This window comes from Tachyglossus aculeatus, chromosome 11, assembly GCF_015852505.1.
Source record: "Tachyglossus aculeatus isolate mTacAcu1 chromosome 11, mTacAcu1.pri, whole genome shotgun sequence".
Classification (NCBI taxonomy): Eukaryota; Metazoa; Chordata; class Mammalia; order Monotremata; family Tachyglossidae; genus Tachyglossus; species Tachyglossus aculeatus.
Window position 1 is genome coordinate 13,921,984 of NC_052076.1, and position 22,925 is coordinate 13,944,908.

Here is a 22,925-nt window from a genome sequence, read left to right on the forward strand (position 1 = left end):
TCCACGATGGGGACCCCCCCCCCCCCCCAACTGATTCAGCGGAGATTGGGAATCCAGGACTCCACAGGTGAGAGCTCCTTTCTCCCTTCCTTGCTTCCTTCCCCCCAGCCCCTTTCCACTGCACCGAAGACCGGCGCTGGACAGGATGAAGGAAGCCTCAGGCGCGACAGATCGGGGGTGCCAGCCTCCAGGCTCCTGTGAGGAAGCCGTGATGTGAGTTGAGAACGGGTGCTATGATGTGACTGTAGGGCTGGGGGTTGCGGAGAATGGGTTGGGCCAGGGGTTGGGTGCTAAATTGTAACTCGGCTGTAAGCTCCTTAAGGGGGCGGGAATTGTGTCTAAAAAACTCATGTTCTCCCAAGCCCATAATCCAGAGCCCTCAGAGTAAGCACTCAAATACTATTGATTGATTGACCTTTGATTGGGCAGCCAGAAGGACCCAGAGAAGAGTCTTGGCATCCGTCAGGGCTGCAGTTTTTTGTTTTTTTGTGTATGTGTTTAAGTGTTTACCATGTGGCAGGCACTGTACTAAGTGCTGGGGTAGATGCCAGGTTGGACACCGTCCGTATCCCATGTAGCTCCCATTCTTCATCCCCATGTTACAGATGAGGTAACTGAGGCTCAGAGAAGTGAAATGACTTGACCAGGGTCACATCGCAGACAGATGGCAGAGCCAGGATTAGAGCCCAGGTCTTTCTGACTCACAGGCCCACGGTCTATCCATTAGGCCACGCTGATTTGGGCTAAGTTTGGGGGAAAGTGGTTAATAGGCATCTCTCAGCATGAGTCACGCAAGGTCCCTGGGGCCAGAGATGATGTCTCTATAGGTCTCCTGTTCTTGGCATGTGCAGGCAGGTTCAGTGGACTCATTATTGAGCGCTTACTGGGAACAGGGCATTGTACTAAGTGCTTGGGAGAGTGCGCACAATATAACACACATTCCGTGTCCACAACGAGCTAACAGTCTAGAGGGGCAGACAGACATTAATATAAATAAATAAACAAATACAACGTTAAGTGCTGTGGGGCTGGGTTAGGGGGTGTGTATGAAGGGAGCGAGTCAGGATGACGCAGAAGGGGGTGGGAAAAGTGGAAATACCTCTTGGGGATGTGCCTTCAAAAAGGCTTTGAAGGTGGGAAGAGTAATTGTGTATCGGATTTGAAGAGAGAGGGTATTGCAGGCCAGAGGCAGGATGCGGGTAAGAGGTCGGCAGTGAGCTCAGCTCCTGGGTGACACAGTCTCAGCCCTGCTTGAGCGACATATAGGCCCCAAATCCAAAGTGCTCTGGAGATGGGAGCCGATGAAAGGGTCCTCGTTAAACTCCAGGAGGGTGGGGCCCGTGGCTACCAGCAGGGAGAAACCCTGGCTAGATCTGGGGAAAGACTGCGACCCATGCTTGTGTTCTTCATTCAGTCATTTATTGAGCACTTGCTGTGTGCAGAGCACTGTACTAAGTACTTGGGAGAGTACACTATAACAATAAAGACGCATTCCTTGCCCATGATGAGCTTAGTCTAGAGGGGAAGACAAGCATTAATATAAATAAATAAATGACAGATGAGGACATAAGTGTTGTGGAAGAGGGGATGAATAAAATGAGCATGGCTCAGTGGAAAGAGCCCGGGCTTCGGAGTCAGAGGTCATGGATTTGAATCCCAGCTCCGCCAATTGTCAGCTGTGTGACTTTGGGCAAGTCACTTCACTTCTCTGGGCCTCAGTTACCTCATCTGGAAAATGGGGATGAAGACTGTGAGCCCCCCGTGGGACAACCTGATCACCTTGTAACCTCCCCAGCGCTTAGAACAGTGCTTTGCACATAGTAAGCGCTTAACAAATGATATTATTATTAAAAGGAGCAAGTCAGGGCAATGCAGAAGGAAGTCGAAGAAAAGGAAAAGAGGACTTAATCAGGGAAGGCCTCTTGGAGGAAATGTGTTTTTGTCTGGCAGCGGCAGCTGCTATCCTGACTCTCCTAGTCTCCCAAGGACCAGAGCTCTCTGGAGGCTTAGTACAGTGCTCTGCACATAGTAAGTGCTCAATAAATACGATTGATGATGATGGAGGCTGCGGGGGTCAGAACTGAGACCAGTGATTGCTCCGTGCTCCTGACCCTGGACTTGGGTGTCTGTATTGTTCTGCGGTGGTGGTGATAGTGGGGTGAGGTTTTGGGGGTTGTGGTGGTGTGTCGTCGTGTTATGCCCTCCACCAACAAGAAGGGAAATGAGCAGCGGATGTTTGTGTTCACGAAGAGGGGTCTGAGGGGATGAGGCAGGGATCGTGAAGCAGCGTGGCTCAGTGGAAAGGGCCCGGGCTTGAGAGCCAGAGGCCATGGGTTCTAATCCTGCCTCCGCCACTTGTCAACTGTGTGGGTGAGTCACTTCACTTCTCTGGGCCTCAGTTCCCTCATCTGTAAAATGGGCATGAAGACCGTGAGCCCCCTGTGGGACAACCTGATCACCTTGTATCCCCCCCCCCCCAGCATTTAGAACAGTGCTTCACACATAGTAAGCGCTTAACAAGTGCCACTATTACTGTTACTATTATTATTATCCAGCCAGGGGAGCAGATCCCGGCTAGGTGACAACAGCCAGGGCCACCAACTGGTGGGACCCAGTGTGGAGTGGGAGAGTCAGGGAGCCTCCTTCTAGACTGTAAGCTCACTGTGGGCAGGGAATGCATCTGCTTATTGTGATTGTACTCTCCCATGCACTTAAAACAGTGCTCTGCACACACACAGCGCTCAATAAATACGATTGAATAAATGAATGAATGAACATGTGCCAGGCACCGTTCAAAGAGCTGGGGTAGGTGCAAGATAATTGAGTTGGACACAGGCCCTGCCCAACATGGTGCACTCAGTTTTAATCTCCAATTTACAGATGAAGCAACCGAGGCACAGAGAAATTAAGTGATTTGTCCAAGGTCACACAGCAGATGAATGGTAGAGTCAGTATTAGAACCCAGGTGCTTCCAACTCCCAGGCCCTTGCTCCACCCATTAGACTACAGTGCTTCTCTGTATTGTATTCATTCATTCAGCCGTATTTATTGAGCCCTTACTGGGTGTAGAGCACTGTACTAAGCACTTGGAAAGTACAATTCAGCAATAAAGGAAGACAATCCCCGCCCACACTGGGTTCTCTCCCAGGGCAGTACAATGCTCTGTACACAGTAAGCGCTCAATAAATATCATTAATTGATTAATATCAGAAGGGATACTGAGGTCACCACCATCACCCTCTCTCCCCCTAACTAAAGATTGCCCCGGTGGCTCAGCTGTCTCCGGACACTCTCAGCTCCTGTTTCTCAAATGGAAGAGTTGAGGTCCAGGAGCAGAGGAGCCCACGCAGAGGGTCTGGGTTGGAAATCCAGATACCCAGAGATACCTGACCTTAATAATACTGAGGGCATTGATTAAGTGCTTACTATGTGCCAAGCACTGTTCTTAACTCCCCCTCACCACCATCACCCCTTTGCTCGCCTGCATCAAGCGTTGACCTTGGTGGTATTCATTAGCTCTACTATGAGCAGAGCGCTGTACCGGGCACTTTGGAGAGTTAGTAGACAGGATCCCTGCCCTCAAGGAGATTACGCTCTAGTGGATGAAATAGATCAAAAAATAAATTACAGAAAGGATGAAGTAACGGAGTATGGAGGTATGTTCAGAAATGCTACAGATTGAGAGAACCTAAGGGCTTAAGTGGAGGGGAAGGACTGAAGTAGAGATGAAAATGGCATCAGTGAAGGCCTCTGGAGAGAGGCAGCATGGCCTAGGAGTTAGAGCATGGAATTGGGAGTCAGAAGGTCATGAGTTCTAATCCCTGTTCTGCCACTTGTCTGCTGCGTGACCTGGGCCAAGTCATTTAACTTCTCAGTGCCCCAGTTACCACATCTGTAGGGACTGTCTCTGTATGTTGCCAACTTGTACTTCCCAAGCGCTTAGTACAGTGCTCTGCACACAGTAAGCGCTCAATAAATACGATTGATGATGATGATGATCTGAAAACTGGGGATTGAGCCTCTGAGCCCCACGTGGGATACAGACTGTGTCCCACCCGATTTGCTTATAACCACCCCAGCGCTTAGTACGGTGCCCGGCACATAGTAAAAGCTTAACAAATGCCGTAATTGTTATTATTAAGAGGGAAAGAGCGGACGCGAAGTGGGCGGGAGCAGGAGGCCTTGCTTGAGAGGGATGAGGAGTGCAATCTGGGGTGTGGTGGGAGAGGAGCGTGGATGTGTACGAGGGCGAGAGGTGTTGGAGTGGTCAGAGGGTGAGCGGGAGCTGGATTCGGCTCTGCCTGCCGCCTCCCCGAAGTGGGTTTGGCCCGGGAACGGGCCCGATTCCCCCCACGGGACCCCGAGATCCGAGGCAGCCCGGGCCCGGAGGAGGGGCTGCCACGACGCCCTCCCCTTCTAATTCCATTGTCGGTGAATAATCACCATCATCATCATCATAATGGTATTTGTTAAGCCCTTACTATGTGCCAAGAGCTGGGGGAGATACAAGGTCATCGGGTTGCCCCACGTGGGGCTCCCTGTCTTCATCCCCATTTTCCTGATGAGGTCACTGAGGCCCGGTGAAGTGACTTGCCCAAAGTCACCCAGATGGCAAGGGGCGGAGCCGGGATTAGAACCCACGACCTCCGACTCCCAAGTCCGGGCTCTTGCCGTTAGGCCACGCTGCTCGTGTCCGGCGGAGGAACGGGTGGGGGAGCTAATTTGCAGGTGGGGCAGGTCTCGTGGGATTCTCCGGCGGCGCTTTCCCCAAGCTCAAACACTAATAATAATAATAATAATGATGATGTTCTTATTTAGTAATAATAATGATGGCAGTTATTAAGCGCTTACTATGTGCAAAGCACTGTTCTAAGCGCTGGGGAGGTTACAAGGTGATCAGGTTGTCCCGCAGGGGGCTCACAGTCTTCATCCCCATTTTACAGATGAGGTAACTGAGGCACAGAGACGTGAAGCGACTTGCCCAAAGTCACACAGCTGACAATTGGCAGAGTGTGGATTTGAACCCATGACCTCTGACTCCAAAGCCTGTGCTCTATCCACTGAGCCATGATGATGCTTACCATAGTAAGCGTTTTTTTAAGCGCTTACTATGTGCCAGGCACTCTACTAACCGCTGGGATGGATACAAGCAGAGTTGGACAAAGTCCCTGTCCCATGTGGGGTTCACAGTCTCAATCCCTATTTTACAGACGAGGTAATGGGCCCAGAGAAGGGAAGTGACTCGCCCAAGGTCACACAGTGGACCAGTGGTGGATTCGGAATTAGAACCCACGACCTTCTAAATCGTGACAAGTTAGAGAAGCAGCGTGGCTCAGTGGAAAGAACCCGGGCTTTGGAGTCAGAGGTCATGGGTTCAAATCCCGGCTCCGCCACCTGTCAGCTGTGTGACTTTGGGCAAATCACTTCTCTGTGCCTCAGTTCCCTCATCTGGAAAATGGGGATGAAAACTGTGAGCCCCCCCGTGAGACAACCTGATCACCTTGTATCCCCCCAGCGCTTGGAACGGTGCTTTGCACATAGTAAGCGCTTAACAAATAACATCATTACTGTTACCAGGCCCGTAATCTAACCATTATTCCAAGTTGGTTGGCTTCCTCCCCCGGGAAGTCCTCGCCGATTAAGGCCCCAATGGTCCGTTTGTCCGTCTCCCAGGGGGTCAGGGACTCTCCGGGCAGCAGCCTAAGGGCGGGGGGTGGTGTCCCCTTGGGAGTCAGGGGGATGGACGCCCCCTCATTAGGCAGGCACCGCCCCTTTTAGCCTGGTCCCCGCCCTCCCGGGGCTGGGCCGCCGCAGCCGTCAGTGTCAGGGTCAGTGTCCGCTCCTCGGACTCCGGGGTCCAGGACGGCGCGATCCCGGGAAGCGGACCCCTGGCCCCGACGCCCCCCGGATGCGCCCCGAGCTGTGACCCCTCCCCTCTCCCCCCCCATGGACCCCCATCCCAGCCCCCCTCGGCCCCGGGCGCCTCGGTTCCTGTTCCCGCTTTTGGGTCTGGGCTTGACCCTGCTGGGTGAGTCCGGCCTCGGGTGGGCCCAGAGGGGGAGGAGGCCGAGGGGAAGGGGGCTCCGGATCCCTAGAATCCTGGACCCGAGGGAGGGGGGAGAGGGGCCGGGGACCCCAGAGTTTGGGGGGCGGAGGGTGAGGGGGCTCAGAATCTGGGGACTCACTGCGCCGGGGGTCTAGGGTCAATCAATCGTATTTATTGAGCGCTTACTGTGTGCAGAGCACCGTACTAAGCGCTTGGGAAGTACAAGGTGGCAACATATAGAGACGGTCCCTACCCAACAGTGGGCTCACAGTCTAGAAAGGGGGAGACGGTCGGTTGCTTGAGATTTGCTCCTTTTGGCCGCGCCTCAGTTTCCCCAACCGTGCGTCCCCAGAGCCTCCCCTCTTCGCGGCCCGAGGAGAGGCCAGGGTTTTGGGGTGTCCGGCAGCACCCGGGTTAAAGGCCCCCCTCCCCGCCCCTGCCTCGCGGCGGGTCTGATGAGCTGAGCTCCGGGATGAGAAACCAGATAAAGAGCTTAAAGGCTTATAACCCCACCCCAGGGGGGCCCGGGAGATGCCACCCACCCCCGGGAATTCCCGGGGCTTTCGCACCAGGGTAGCATCTGGAGTTTTCTTTTCTCCCCAGAGTCACCCCCTCCCCATCTCGATGGACGAAGGTGTGAGGCGTGGGGGGATTCCGCTGACCGGCCGGGAGAGGACTAAGACTACTGATGATGGCTTACCCTGTGCCAAGCACTGTTCTAAGCGCTGGGGGGATACAAGATAATCAGGTTATCCCACGTGGGGCTCTCGGTCTTCATCCCCATTTGACAGAGGAGGTAACAGGCCCAGAGAAGTGAAGTGACTGGCCCGAAGTCACACACCTGACAAGTGGCAGAGTCGGAATTAGAACCCATGACCTCTGACTCCCAAGCCCGGGCTCTTTCCACTGAGCCAAGCGCCCTTTGTTCGTTCCTGCTGATCTCGGGGGTCTTCAGCCCCGCCTAACGCGGTTTAGGGCTCTGTCCCCCACCGGGCTGAGGAAAGGGGAGAGGGGAGGCTTGTGATGGGGGGAGCAAGCCCCCTTTCTCCCTCCATCCCGTTGCCCCCCGCCCACAGCTTTGAAGCCCTGAAGAGGGTGGGAGGGCCTGGCCCAGGGTATCGCGACCTGCCGGGTCATCATCATCATCATCAATCGTATTTATTGAGCGCTTACTGTGTGCAGAGCACTGTACTAAGCGCTTGGGAAGTACAAATTGGCAACATATTCTCGCCCCCTCCCCAATACTCCCCACCTTCCCCTGAGAGGCGGCTCCCGGCCTAATGATGACAGACCGGTTTCCCGGCCCCCGGTTAATTAATGATGGGATTTGTTAAGCGCTTACCATGTGCCAAGCACTATCCTAAGCGCCGGGGTGGATACAAGGTGATCAGGCGGGGCTCACAGTCTTAATCGCCATTTTACAGATGAGGGAGATGAGGCCCAGAGAAGTGAAGTGATTTGCCCAAAGTCTTTTACAAAGCTGACGAGTGGCGGAGTGGGATTAGAACCCACGACCCAAGCCCGTGCTCTTTCCACTAAGCCACGCTGCTTCTCTACCCGTTTCTCGGGCCCCGGACCCCCTAGCTCCCCCGCCCCCGAGGGCTCCCCCGGACTTAGAAAGTCTCCATAAACCGAGAGGAAGGGACCATTAAGAGTGTGAGCCTTAATCAGGTGTCCAACCTGATTACCTTGGATCTACCCCAGCGCTTAGAAGAGGACTTGACACCTAGTAAGCGCTTAACAAATACCATAATAATAATTATTATTATTACTGTGAGCAGAAGGGATGGATGGGTGCGTTGGTGGTGGTGGTGGTGGGGGGGTGTTAGAGAACCCCTGCAGGCCAGGAAAAGGGGGCGAAAGGGGGGCTCATGGCCCGGTTAGGTTCGGCTCCGACCGGGTGGCCCCCCATTGTCCCCCACCCCCCGCTGGGACTCTAGCGGCGCTGCCCCCAGGGCGTGAGAAGCGGCGGGTTCCCAGAGCAAAGCAGAGGCTAAAAATAGCCGGGTGCGGGGCGGGGGCTGCGCTTTCCCGGCCAGGACCCCCTGGGACCAGAGGGCGGGGTGGGGGGGGGGTCGGAGCATTAAGCCCCCAGTCCCTCCCCCAATCCCGAGGCCTTAAAGCCCCTCTCCCCTCTGTGCTGCTGAGGGGCGCCGTGATCCCCCACACCTGGGATCAGAACCCCTTTCTCCAGTTCCTGGCCATCCTGCGGGCAGGGAGTTGGGGGGTGCACGTCTAACCCTAGCCCCCCTCGCGACCCCCATCCCCCGGGGGAGAGGGGTCCCGGGGGAGACAGCCGGGTGGCACCCCCTGCCCCCATCCGAACAGCCCACTCTTCAAGAGGGGACACTGAGGCCCTGTTGCCTGGCAAGAGTGCGAGAGGGCAAGAACTGGAGAAGGCCGCAGGCCTTTTTGCCCAGCAGAGTAACGGGAGTTGGTTAAGAAAGACGCCCCCAGCCCCCTGACACCGCCCCTCTCCAGAGGACAAAGAAGGGAAACTGAGGGTTGGGGCGAACCCTCACCTCCTCCATCCAGGTCATAAGACCTCTACCCCCCATCCTGCCCGGATCCTGGAACAATCCGGGGGAAACCCCTCCCCATCCCAGCAAGGCTAGAGAAGGCCTACCAGGGAGAGGCTGGGATTGGGCTGGCGCTGGGGGGTCGTGGGGGGGCTGAGTTCCTTGAGGCTGGGATTGTTTCCGGCCAGGAGTGAGGAGGGGTTCTCCTGTCACGTCTTGTTTCCCCCTACCCCATTGTCTTCGGAGTTATCGCCCCGGCCTTGGCTTCCTGCCCCTCCTGCCCAGACGCCTTCAGGAAGCGGAGAAGGGGGGCGATAGGGATGCTGAGGAAGGGGTGGGGGCTGCTGAAAACAAGGGTGAGGGGGGGAGCGAGTATCCGCTCTCTCCCCTTCCTTCCCTCCCTTCAGAGCCCTCTGGGATCCAGATAAAATGGGAGTATCCGGCCTCGCCACCAACTCCATCCGAGCGGCCACTCTGCCCAAACAGGGAAGAGGCGGCCGAGAAACCGAGGCCCAGGGCGGGGAGGGTCCTGATTTCTAGACCCACCCTGACCCCCTCTTCACAGTATGGTCAGAACTCCCGGATCACCTCGCCTGGGATACCCTTCCCCACGCCCCTGCTCACGGCCTGGCTGCCGAGAAAGAAAATCCAATCCTGAAAATAATAATAAAATAATGATGGTATTTGTTAAGTGCTTACTATGTACCAGACACTGTACTAAGCACTGGGGTGTATACAAGCCAATCGGGTTGGGCACAGTCCCTGTCCCACGTGGGGCTAAAAGTCTCAATCCCCATTTAACAGATGAGGAAACTGAGGCACAGAGAATAATAGTAATAATAACTATGGTATTTGTTAAGCACTTACTTTGGGCCAGGCACTGTACTAAGCGCTGGGGTGGATACAAGCCCCTCTGTTTGGACACCTTCCCTTTCCCACGTGGGGCTAAAAGTCTCAATCCTCATTTTATAGATGAGGAAACTGAGGCCCAGAGAAGTGAAGTGACTTTCTAAGGTCCCCCAGCAGACAAGTGGAGGAGCAGGATTAGAACCCGGGTCCTTTTGACTCCCAGGGCCCCGAATTAGTCCAGGTGAAGCCCTCAGAGAAGATCCCGCCAAAAGCTGGCCCTGGGTGCCACTTCACCCGGCTGACACCCAGCCCCTAAATTCATTCATTCATTCATTCAATCGTATTTGTTGAGCACTTACGGTGTGCAGAGCAGTGTACTAAGTGCTTGGGAAGTACAAGTGGGCAACATCTAGGGACGGTCCCTACGCAACAGTGGGCTCACAGTCTAGAAGGGGGAGACAGAGAACAAAACAAAACATATTAACAAAATAAAATAAATAGAATAAATATGTACAAATAAAATAACTAAATAAATGAGTAATAAATACGTACAAACGTATATCCATATATACAGGTGCTGTGGGGAGGGGAAGGAGGTAAAGCCGGGGGGATGGGGAGGGGGAGGAGTGTGAGAGGAAAATCTCCGCCTTTCTTTGGCCAAGGAGGCTCGGCCGGGGGCTAATCTTTCATTCATTCACTCAATCGTATTTATTGAGCGCTTACTGTGTGCAGAGCACTGTACTAAGCGCTTGGGAAGTACAAGTTGGCAACATCTAGAGACGGTCCCTACCCAACAGTGGGCTCACAGTCTAGAAGGGGGAGACAGAGAACAAAACAAAGCATATTAAGAAAATAAAATAAATAGAATAAATATGTACAAATAAAATAACTAGAGTACTAAATACGTACAAACGTATATCCATATATACAGGTGCTGTGGGGAGGGGGAAGGAGGTAAAGCCGGGGGGATGGGGAGGGGGAAGAGTGTGAGAGGAAAATCTTCGCCTTTCTTTGGCCAAGGAGGCTCGGCCGGGGGCTAATCTTTCATTCATTCACTCAATCGTATTTATTGAGCGCTTACTGTTTGCAGAGCACTGTACTAAGCGCTTGGGAAGTGCAAGTCGGCAACATACAGAGACGGTCCCTACCCAACAGTGGGCTCACAGTCTAGAAGGGGCAGACAGAGAACAAAACAAAACATATTAACAAAATAAAATAAATAGAATAAATATGTACAAATAAAATAACTAAATAGAGTAATAAATACGTACAAACATATATCCATTTATATAGGTGCTGTGGGGAGGGGAAGGAGGTAAGGCGGGGGGGATGGGGAGGGGGAGGAGTGTGAGAGGAAAATCTCCGCCTTTCTTTGGCCAAGGAGGCTCGGCCGGGGGCTAATCTTTCATTCATTCACTCAATCGTATTTATTGAGCGCTTACTGTTTGCAGAGCACTGTACTAAGCGCTTGGGAAGTGCAAGTCGGCAACATACAGAGACGGTCCCTACCCAACAGTGGGCTCACAGTCTAGAAGGGGCAGACAGAGAACAAAACAAAACATTAACAAAATAAAATAAATAGAATAAATATGTACAAATAAAATAACTAAATAGAGTAATAAATACGTACAAACATATATCCATATATATAGGTGCTGTGGGGAGGGGAAGGAGGTAAGGCGGGGGGGGATGGGGAGGGGGAGGAGTGTGAGAGGAAAATCTCCGCCTTTCTTTGGCCAAGGAGGCTCGGCCGGGGGCTAATCTTTCATTCATTCATTCAATCGTATTTATTGAGCGCTTACTGTGTGCAGAGCACTGTACTAAGCGCTTGGGAAGTGCAAGTCGGCAACATACAGAGACGGTCCCTACCCAACAACGGGCTCACAGTCTAGAAGGGGGAGACAGACAACAAAACCAAACCTGTGGACAGGTGTCAAGTCGTCAGAACAAAAATCTTCGATGGAGGAGAGTGGGGGGCAGGAGGAGGGCACTATCGGGGGGCTGCAGCTCCAATCCACGGCCCCCTTCCCCCCGCCGGGTCTCCACGGGCCAAGCACTCTGATTTTGATCCTGATCACCCTGATTTTATTCCTGGTTTGAACCGTGGAGACCCGAACATTTAGGGGCCTAGGCGGTCCGGTGAAAGAGGAGGTGCACCCCCTCCTACGATGCCCCCTCCCCCACTGTCCCCCTTCTTTGACTCCCTCCTTCCCCCCTAGAGGGGAGAGGTAACCGAAACCGGCGCCTTAATGGGTAACGGGAGCTCTGCCCCGGATTTATTTTATTTTGTTAGTATGTTTGGTTTTGTTCTCTGTCTCCCCTTTTAGACTGTGAGCCCAGTGTTGGGTAGGGACTGTCTCTATATGTTGCCAACTTGTACTTCCCAAGCGCTTAGTACAGTGCTCTGCACACAGTAAGCGCTCAATATATATGTTTGTACATTTTTTTTACTCTATTTTATTTGTACATATCTATTCTATTTATTTTATTTTATTAGTATGTTTGGTTTTGTTCTCTGTCTCCCCCTTTTAGACTGTGAGCCCAGTATTCGGTAGGGACTGTCTCTAGATGTTGCCAACTTGTACTTCCCAAGCGCTGAGTACAGTGCTCTGCACACAATAAGCGCTCAATATATATGTTTGTAAATTTTTTTTTACTCTATTTATTTATTTATTTTATTTGTACATATCTATTCTATTTATTTTATTCTATTAGTATGTTTGGTTTTGTTCTCTGTCTCCCCCTTTTAGACTGTGAGCCCAGTGTTGGGTAGGGACTGTCTCTATATGTTGCCAACTTGTACTTCCCAAGCGCTTAGTACAGTGCTCTGCACACAGTAAGCGCTCAATATATATGTTTGTACATTTTTTTTTTACTCTATTTATTTATTTTATTTGTACATATCTATTCTATTTTTTTTATTTTTTTAGTATGTTTGGTTTTGTTCTCTGTCTCCCCCTTTTAGACTGTGAGCCCACTGTTGGGTAGGGACTGTCTCTATATGTTGCCAATTTGTACTTCCCAAGCGCTTAGTACAGTGCTCTGCACATAGTAAGGGCTCAATAAATACGATTGATGATGATGATGATGATGAATAAATACGATTGATGATGATGATCCCCACTACTGCGCCCTTTGGAGGCGGGGGGCTGGGAGAGGACAGAACCTGAGCCAGCCCCCGGGAAGGGGACGGGGGCTCCTCGAGGCTCATTCACTCAATCGTATTTCTTGAGCGTGTGCAGAGCACTGTACTAAGCGGTCGAGAAAGTACAATACAGCAACAAAGAGTGACAGTCCCTGCCCACAACGAGCTGCAGGCATCAGTACAAATTAACAGGTGTCGATATCAGCAGCGTGGCTCAGTGGAAAGAACACAGGCTTGGGTGTCAGAGGTCATGGGTTCTAATCCCGACTCCGCCATGTGTCTCCTGTGTGACCTTGGGCAAATCACTTAACTTCTCTGAGCCTCAGTTACCTCATCTGCAAAATGGGGAAGAAGACTGTGAGCCCCACGTGGGACAACCTGATCACCTTCTATCCCCCCAGCACTTAGAACAGTGCTTTGCACATAGTAAGCGCTTACCAAATGCCATTATTATTATTATATAATTTCTAGATTGTGAGCCCTTGGTGGGGAGGGATTGTCTCTCTTTGTTGCTGAATTGTACTTCCCGAGCGAAGAGCACGGGCTTTGGAGTCAGAGGTCATGGGTTCAAATCCTGGCTCTGCCAATTGTCAGCTGTGTGACTTTGGGCAAGTCGCTTCACTTACCTCAGTTACCTCATCTGTAAAATGGGGATGAAGACTGTGAGCCCCCTGTGGGACAACCTGATCACCTTGTAACCACCCCAGCGCTTAGAACAGTGCTTTGCACATAGTAAGCAGTTAACAAATACCATCATTATTATTATTACAGTGCTCTGCACACAGTAAGCACTCAATAAATACGATTGAATGAACGAATGAATGAATAAATAAATAAAATGACAGATCTATAAGTAAGTGCTGTAGGATGAGGAGAGGGGGAAGGGAGGGAGTGGGAGATGAGGAAAAGTGGAGCTTAATCTTGGAAGGCCTCTTGGAGCAGATGGGCCTTCAGTAAGGCTTTGAAGGGGAGGAGGATGATTGTTGGATTTGAGGAGGGAGGGCATTCCAGGCCAGAGAAGCAGCTTGGCTCAGTGGAAAGAGCATGGGCTTTGGAGTCAGAGGTCCTGGGTTCTAATCCCGGCTCCACCAATTGTCAGCTGTGTGAGTTTGGGCAAGTCACTTCACTTCTCTGTGCCTCAGTTACCTCATCTGGAAAATGGGGATGAAGACTGTGAGCCCCCCGTGGGACAACCTGATCACCTTGTAACCTCTCTAGCACTTAGAACAGTGCTTTGCACATAGTAAGTGCTTAATAAATGTTGTTATTATTATTATTATTATTATCATTATTATTATTATTAGAGGCAGGACATGGGCCAGGAGTTGGAAGCGAGATAGGCGAGATGGAGGCCCAGTGAGAAGGTTCTCATTTGGGGGTCAATACTAATGTGCCAAGTGGAGCGGCCCCTGTGCCCAGGGGGCTCCATGGGGAAGGACAGGGGGGTCAAGTCGATGCGGGAGGTATGGGGGGGCGGTGAGGGGGGGCTGGCTTGAGAAGCAGCATGGTATAGTGAATAGAGCATGGCCCTGGGAGTCAGAAGGTCATGGGTTCTAATCCCCGCTCCTCCCCATGTCTGCTGTGTGACCTTGGGTGACTCAGTTCACTTCTCTGCACCTCAGTTCCCTCATCTGTAAAATGGGGATCGAGACCGTGGGCCCCACGTGGAACAGGAACTGAGCCTGATCTGACTGGCTTGTATCCACCCCTGTGCTTAGTAGGTGCCTGGCACATAGTAAGCCCTTAACAAATACCATAATTATAATTATGGTATTATTATTATAATATTACAATATATCACATTGTACTATATCATAGCATATTATTACTAATATAGTATATTATAATTATTAGTATGGTTTTTGTTAAGCACTCACTATGTGCCAGGCACTGTTCTAAATGCTGGGATTTGCTATAGCGCTTTTAAACCCCAAAGCACTCTCACATTAACTAGTTCATTTCAACCCTCAAAACACCCCTGTGAGGTAGGGTCACAGGGCAGGTATTATCACCCCCACTTTACAGATGGAAAAACTGAGATGCAGAGAAGTTAATTGACTCGCCCACAGTCCCACTGCAGGCTAACGGGGACGGGTCAAACTCGAACCCGGGTCCTCCGGCTCCCCCTTTTATTCACGATGATTTTGGGAGCTCTGCTGGGGTCGCTTTCCCTCATGATCCCAGAGAAGGGGTCAGGATGAAGTCTGGGGAGCAGGGGTTGGGGGGACGGCTCCCCCTCTGACCCAGCACAGCCTAATGGAAAAAGCACAGACTTGGGAGTCAGAGGTCATGGGTTCTAATCCCAGCTCCGCCGCCTGTCTGCCGTGTGACCTTGAGCAAGTCACTTCACTTCTCTGGGCCTCAGTGACCTCCTATGGAAAATGGGGATCAAGATTGTTAGCCCCATGAGCTACATGGACTGTGTCCAGCCTAATTACCTTGTAGCTACCCCATTCATTCATTCATTCAAATTTATTCATCCATTCATTCAATCGTATTTATTGAGCACTTACTGTGTGCAGAGCACTGTACAAAGCGCTTGGGAAGTACAAGTCGGCAACATGTAGAGACGGTCCCTACCCAACAACGGGCTCACAGTCTAGAAGGGAGAGACAGACAACGAAACAAAACGTGGACAGGTGTCAAGTCGTCAGAACAAATAGAATTAAAGCTAAATGCACATCATTAACAAAATAAATAGAATAGTAAATATGTACAAGTAAAATAAATGGAGTAATAAATATGTACAAACACATATACAGGTGCTGTGGAGAGGGGAGTGCTTCCTGTTGCAGAGTACTGTACTAAGCACTTGGAAAGTACCCCAGTGCTTAGAACAGTGTTTGGTACATGGTAAGCGCTTAACAAATACCACAATTATTATTATTATTATTCCTCCCTCCCTCATACCACCCCCTCCCAGCTCCCTCGGCGGGGACCAAGATGACAATACACATGGGGCGCCCACTGGTAGAGGCGGTGGAGGGTCAGGGGGCGGTGCTCCCAGCCTGGTACACACTGAGCGGCGGCCCGGCCCCCGGCGGGGAGGAAGTGCCCGTGGTCATCTGGTTCCTCCAGCGCCCGTACAACGGCTCCTTGCAGGTGAGAAGGGGATGGTGAGCCCAAGCCAGGAGAGGGGAGGGTGGTGGTTGGGGGCGAGATGCTCACGGTGGGTCGCCTCTTCCCCCAGCTGCTGACCTACATTAACAAGGTGTTGACCCCCTTCGATGCCCGCGTCTCACTGGCCCACCCCATGCCCTCCCGAAACGTGTCCTTGAAACTGAGGGACCTGAGGGAGTACGACTCAGGAGAGTATGGCTGTTCCGTCAATCTGCCAGGGGTCGAGGCGCTAGAGGGAATCAGCACCCTGAAGCTCAACGTGCTGGGTGAGTGAAGGCCCCTTCCCCATAGACCCCCCACACACACACCGATGGTGGGCTGGGGGGGCTGGAAGCCCTGGGGCAGAACTGCCAGTCACCTGACCTCCCGCTCCCCCTTCACCAGTGCCCCCGACTACGCCCTCGTGCCGGCTCCTTAGCACTCCCCGCTTGGGTGCCAACGTGACTCTGAACTGCTCGTCGACCAGAAGCAAACCGAGCCCTCAGTACCAATGGGAGCGCTCCTCACCGGCTCCCCAAGTCTTCTTCCCGCCTGCCCAAGGTAGGGGGTCTGTGGGTACCTGGGGGGGACACCGGGTGGGCACCGAGGGAGCCTCTGCCCTCAATAACCCTCTCCTCAATCAATCAGTTGTATTTATTGAGCACTTACCGCGGGCAGAGCATGGTACTTAAGCGCTTGGGAGAGCAATACAACTAAATTGGTAGACACGTTCCTGGCCCACAAGGAGCTTACAGCCTAGAGAAGGAGACAGACATGAATATAAATAATAATAATAATAATGGCATTTATTAAGCGCTTAATATGTGCAAAGCACTGTTCTAAGCGCTGGGGAGGATACAAGGTGATCAGGTTGTCCCACGTGCGACTCACAGTCTTCATCCCCATTTTACAGATGAGGTAACTGAGGCACAGAGAAGTTAAGTGGCGTGCCCAAAGTCACACAGCTGACAATTGGCAGAGCCAGGATTTGAACCCGTGACGTCCGACTCCAAAGCCCAGGCTCTTTTCCACTGAGCCACGCTGCTTCTTAATAAATTACAGATATGTGTATTAGTGCTGTGGGGCTGAGGGTGGAGTGAATAAAGGGAGTAAATCCATGTACAAGGGCGACGTGGAAAGGGGTGAGAGAAGAGGAAATGAGGGCCTAGTTGGGGAAGACCTCCCTCGTCCCTGTCCAGGATGCCAGTGGGGACCCATATCTCCCTCCGCGTGGTTCCTAGAGAAACCGAGGCCTGGAGAGGAGAAAGGCAAGGATGGGGACGGGGGCAGGAATCCCAACTCCTGCCCACTCTTCCCCTGAGAGTAGGCGGTGGGGTGGCCCGAGGGACGGGACCATTCGGGCTGGCAGGTGACAGTCCTGCTGGTCCGTGTCCGCAGACTCCGTCCGCGGCTCCCTGACCCTCACCAACCTCTCTGCTGCCATGTCCGGAGTCTACATCTGCACCGCAGCCAACCAGTTGGGCAGTGCCCAGTGTAACCTGACCCTGGAGGTCATCCCCGGTCAGTGAAGGGAGCGGGCCAGGAGCACGGCCTGGGAAAGCCTGGAGGGTCTGGGGTGGCTGGAGGTCCCCAAGTGGGGTGGGGGTGACCGTGGGGGATGGCCAGGGACCGGTGGGTGGGACTGGGTGGTCGTGAGACCCTGCATGGGGCAGGGACGGGATGGGCACTGAATGAAGAGAGACTCCTCCTCTCTCTCTTGGGGTGGCTGTGGGCCCCTGCCTTCCTGTATGGAGACCCCACTCCCCTCCACATCCCGGAGCCCCTGGGGTGTCCAGGGTGGCCTGGCCTGATCCCGTGGTCCTTCCAGAGCCGGGGGTGGCCATGGTGACTGGCGCCGTTGTGGGTACTGCCATCGGACTGGGGCTGCTGGCCGGACTGGCCCTCCTGTATGGACGGCGGAAGAAGGCTCAGGATGAGCCGGCCAACGACATCAAGTGAGTCTCGTGATCCCCCCGACCTCTCTCCCGCAGATCCGAGGGAGTGGGGCTATGGGAGGACCAGACCCCCTCCTCGTTAAAGTGCTGGAGAGATGGGGAGTGGGAGAAGCCGGGCTGAGAGGGGAAAGGGCCTGGTTGGGCAGGTGGCGGGAGGGTGGGAGGAGTTGGATTGGGAACAGGTGAGGTCGGTTTGGGCAGGGGGCGGGGGATAGGGGGTAGGAGCTGGACTGTGAAGGGGAGATGCCGGGGTGGGCAGGGGGTGAGAGGGTGGGAGGAGATGGATTGGGAAGGGGTGAGGCTGGGGTGGGCGGGGGTGAGAGGGTGAGAGGAGCTGGATTGAGAAGGGATGAGACCGGGGTGGGCAGAGGGTAGGTTGATGCTCCATCGCCCTGGCCCCACAGGGAGGATGCGTCGGCGCCTCGGACACTGCCCTGGCCCAAGGGGTCAGACACTCTGTCCAAGAACGGGACCCTGTCGTCTGTGACCTCCGCCCGCGCCCTCCGGCCTCCCCACGGACCTGCCAACCCCCGGCCTGGCACCTTCACCCCCACACCCAGTCTCTCCAGCCAAGCCCTGATGCCCCCCGGACCACCCAGGACAGTCGGGCCGCGGCCCCCATCGGCGACCCCCACCTCTTCCCTAGCCCCTGCCCCGGCCCCGGCCCCAACCCCAACCCCAGCCTCCGCCCTCACCCGCATGGGCGCCGTGCCCGTCATGGTGCCCGCCCAAAGCCAGGCGGGCTCCTTGGTGTGACCCCTCCCCTCCGGCCCCTCTGACCTTTCTCCCTGGAAAGGGGTCACCAGGGGTCAGCAGGGGTTGGCATCGGGAGGCCCGGGGGCTCTGTGGGGCTGAAGCTGAAACGCCGCCAGGATGGTAAGAGCAGGGCTGGGGGCTGACCCACGGTGAGCCCACCTTGGGGGAGGGGGTCTTCTCCGCCCCCCACCCTCACTGGCCCCCATTCCCTTCCTGCCCTTTCCTGTGGGCTTGGGGCACTGGTGTTCCTAAGTTGCGGGTAGCCAGGCACGTGGTGGGGAGTGGCTTATGTACAAATTTGAATTGTGATTTTTTGGTGTAAAAGTCAATAAAGACGCGCGTCAGGTTTGTATGGCAAGTGATAGACAAGGCTGCGCTCTCCGCCCCCTGCCCCATTTTTGGGGATCTGGGATGAGAGCCATCCCTTCCCCCAGCCAGATTCCTCGGTGGGGAGGAGAGGTGGGCGTAGACCCCAGGCGGAGAGCGTAGTTTAGTGGCAAGAGCCTGGGCTTGGGAGTCAGAGGATGTGGGTTCTAATCCCCCTCTGTTATTTGTCTGCTGGGTGACTTTGGGCAAGTCAATTCACTTCTCTGGGCCTCAGTTACATCATCTGTAAAATGGGGATTAAGACTGTGGGACAATCTGATCATCTTGTATGTATCTGAGTGTTTAGAACAGTGCTTGGCACATAACAAATACCATCATCACCATCATCATCATCTCTCTCGGGTGGCCGCCTCTTTCTGACCTATTCCCTCCCCACCCCATCCAGAGGGGTTTCTCCCCGCAGGGCAGCGGCCACTCCATAGTAGAAGCAGTATGGCCTAGTGGCTAGAGAACAGTCCTGGGAGTCAGAAGATCATGGGCTCTAATCCTGACTCCGCCACTTGTCTGCTTTGTGACCTTGGGCAAGTTGCTTCACTTCTCTGGGCCTCAGTTTCCTCATCTGTAAAGTGGGGATGAAGACTGTGAGCCCTATGCAGGACAGGGACTGCATCCACCCCAATCATCTTGTATTTACTCTAGTGCTTAGGACAGTGTGCATAGTAAGTGTTTAAAAAATACCACAATTATTATTGTTATTATTATTATTGTTATTAATAAAGAAAACTGAGGTTTAGAGCAGGACCACTTCGGAATTCTGGGGTTCCAGCTCCATCTCCGACGCTGGGACAAGAGGGTGGGGGATCTTGTATCTACTCTAGCACTTAAAACAGTGCCTGGCACATAGTAAGCACTTAACCACCACCACAATTATTATTGTTATTATTATTATTAAGGGAAACTGAGGTTCGGAGCAGGGCCGCCTCGGGATTCTGGGGTTCTGGCTCTGTCTCTGACGCTGGGGCTAGAGGGGTGGGGGTTGCTAGCCAGCCCACCTGCTTGGGACCTCTGCCCAGCTGGGCTCCTCCGGAGGGTGGGTTCCTCCTTCCCTCTGTTCCCAGGGGGAAACTGAGACCCGGAGCGGGTAGGATCCAGGAGGAAGAGGGGGTCTGGAGAAGGAGGGCAGCGGCCAGTCTGAAGAGAAGAAGGGGAAGACCCGTCGAGGCTGTTGGTGACTGAGGTAGGGGTGGAGAGTTGGCAGGGAGCTCTTCATCCACCTTGGGGGCTTGTTCTGTCTGGGGAGAGGGGGCCGGGAGTGTGGGTGGGTCTCAGCTACTGATGGGGTCGCCATGGACTCGGGGTCCTCTGGGGGAAGCTACTGTTGGAGCCGGAGGAGGGGGGATGACCGAGATGGTGGGAGGGAGCAGGGACTGGTGTCCGGAGCCTGGGGGAAGACACGAACCCGTAACCCACAGGGAATGTATTCAGTGGAAAATGCATGCCAAATCTCCCTTGTATCCCACTTGTCTGCTATGTGACCTTGGTGGTCACTTAACTTCTCTGTGCCTCAATTTCCTCATCTGTCAAATGGGGATTAAGACTGTGAGACCCACGTGGGATAACCTGTAACTACCCCAGCGCTTAGAACAGAGCTTAGCACATAGTAAGCACTATATAAATATCATAATTATTATTGTTATCACCCCACGCCCCCAGGCTCCGTTTAGGGCCGGAAAAGGCTGAGAGTCAAGGGTGGGTGACCTCTCCCACCCCCAGGCCAGACTGGCTTCCCGCTGTTCCCGCTGACCAGGGTGGGGGGTCACGGAGAGTCACTCCTGGTCCCTCCAGCCCCAGGTCCGTGGCCAGGCCACCTGCCTCCCGACCTGTTCGGCGAGGAACTGGGAGCTGTGAGAAGGGAAAGGAAGGTTGGGGGAACTCCAAGACCTTGCTCACACCCCCGGAATCCCACCCCCCAAGAACCAGATACCTGAACCCCCCTGCTTACCCTCTGCCAGGAGTCTCCCCTCTCTTTCCCCCAAATCATATGCTCTGGGCTGACTTCTGGGAAGATTTTGGTGATTAGCCAACCCCTCCGTGAGCCCCTGACCCCCAACAGAGCCCTGCCCCCCTCCACCCTTTATTTCCCAGTTGGGGAGTGGTTTCAGGGGCTGGGGGTAGCGGGGTGGGGGTAAGAGTGCCAGCCAAACCCCTCATCGCCAAAGTCCTGGGGCTGACAAAGCTCTCAGTGCGGCCACCCCTCTCCCCTTTTGGGAGCCAGGCCCGGGGTGGGTAGGGGGGCATAGAGGCCTGGGGGATGGCGATGAGCCCCAGCTCTGTGCTGTTGGTCAGGATGGCCTGGCCACCCCCAACCGGCCCAGCTTCCTGCCCTCACTTCCAGCCACCCTTCCAACGCCCCCAGCCCCCAGCTGGGCAGACCTCCTGGATGGGGGTCACGCTCTGAGCTGTAGCTCCTCAGAGAAAGCCCTCTGGCCCACCCATCCCTCAGCTGGTGCAGCAGGGGTGCGGTGAGGAGGGCGCCCTGGGTGATCGGCCCCTTCTCACTCTCTCCTGGCCTGCTCTCTGAGAGGGACTGGGGGCCCCAGGACACAGGCAGGGTTGGGAAGGGGGTTCCAGCCCTCGAGGACCCTTGGAGGCCACCTGGACTCAAACACAGGGAGGGAGCCTTCCCCCTTCCCCCTCCCCTCGAAGGGTTTTTCATCTTTTTCATCTGAATATAAAGCAGGCCAATCTAGGGGCTTGGCCTCTGCCCCCCATTCCTCCCCACCACACGTTCTGTTCTGAAACTGTCTTATCAGCCCTGGGGTGAAGTTTGCCCTCCCCTCCCTTCCCCTCCCCCCTAGGATGTCCCCCACCGGCCATCAAGCCACATACCCCCCCCCCAGGCCCAGTCGTCTTCTGGACCAGGCCCGTCCAGAGGAGACAAGAAAAGAGGACTAAGGCCAGCTGAGGGTTGGAAACTAGCCAACTAGCCAGCCACAATAGATCCCCCCCTACACACATGTTAAAAGTGATCTAGGATCCGGGGTTCAAATCCCAGGTCAGGCAGGTCACTAGAGCCCTCTGAGCCATCTGTAAAAGGGGGACAATAGTAGTAACTTCTGAGGTTATTGATGTGAAAGGCCTTTGGGACAATAAAAGCACTCTACGAATTCAAGGTTTTATTCTCCATCTTCCCTACCATCTCCTCTCCGGAAGAAGTGGTGACCTTCTGGTTTTATCTTCATCCTCTCCAGCCTCTCCCTTGCTTGCAGGTGTGGCTGTTAGAGCATGAGCTTCTCATGGGCAGGAAAAACATCATTGTTTTGAACTCTCCAGTTACTGAGTAGAACACACAGTGGACACTCAATAATTGCTACTACTACTACCAATATTACTATCACCACTACTACTACTGCTACTATTACCAGCTTGGCTTAGTGGAAAGAGCCTGGGCTTGGGAACCAGAGGTCATGGGTTCTAATCCCGGTTCTGTCACTTGTCAGCTGTGTGACTTTGGGCAAGTCACTTAATTTCTCTGTGCCTCAGTTCCTCATCTGTAAAATGGGGGTGAAGACTGTGAGCCCCATGTGGGACAACCTGATGACCTTGTATCTTCCCCGGTGCTTGGGGCATAGTAAGCGCTTAACAAATGCCATCATCCTCAGCATTATTATTACCACTACTACTGCTATTATTCATTTATTCAATTGTACTTATTGAGCGCTTACTGTGTGCAGAGCACTGTACTAAGCACTTCCTCTGCAAGCCTCCATCCAGTTGGGTCATGCCAGCTAGCAGCTGACCCCCTCTGCACCTAGTATGGGGCAAAGGTGGAACTTAGAGCCAGGAATCTTTTTTATATGGTATTTGTAAAGTGCTTACTATGTGTCAGACACCGTACTAAGTGCTGGGGTAGAGACAAACTAATCAGATTGGATGCCATCCATGTCCCACTTGGGGCTCACAGTCTTAATCCCCATTGTAAAGATGAGGTCTCTGAGGTCCAGAGATGTGATTTGCCCAAGGTCACACAGGAGATGAGTGATTAGAGCTGGAATTAGAACCCAGGTCCCCTGACTCCAGGCCCATGCTCTGACCACTGGGCCACGCTGTTTTTCAGTCTCACAGGGAGGTGTGTGGCGCATGTCATTTCCAAGTTGGTGGAAGGGTTGAAAGGAAGCAGTGTTCACGTTCAAATAGGAAGTGTTGCAGAACAATTAATTTGGGCTCCA

At 53.6% G+C, this 22,925-nt stretch overlaps 1 protein-coding gene across 1 annotated transcript; it reads left to right on the forward strand.

The window, feature by feature from the left end:
* Positions 1-5,931: 5,931 nt before the first annotated feature.
* ESAM (endothelial cell adhesion molecule) lies at positions 5,932-18,950 on the forward strand. The gene is made up of 7 exons (XM_038753889.1): positions 5,932-6,028; positions 15,483-15,661; positions 15,750-15,945; positions 16,064-16,219; positions 17,057-17,179; positions 17,487-17,613; positions 18,018-18,950. The coding sequence occupies exons 1-7, from the start codon at positions 5,947-5,949 to the stop codon at positions 18,367-18,369; spliced, it is 1,215 nt and encodes a 404-aa protein (XP_038609817.1). The 5' UTR covers positions 5,932-5,946; the 3' UTR covers positions 18,370-18,950.
* The last annotated feature ends 3,975 nt before the right edge of the window (positions 18,951-22,925 follow it).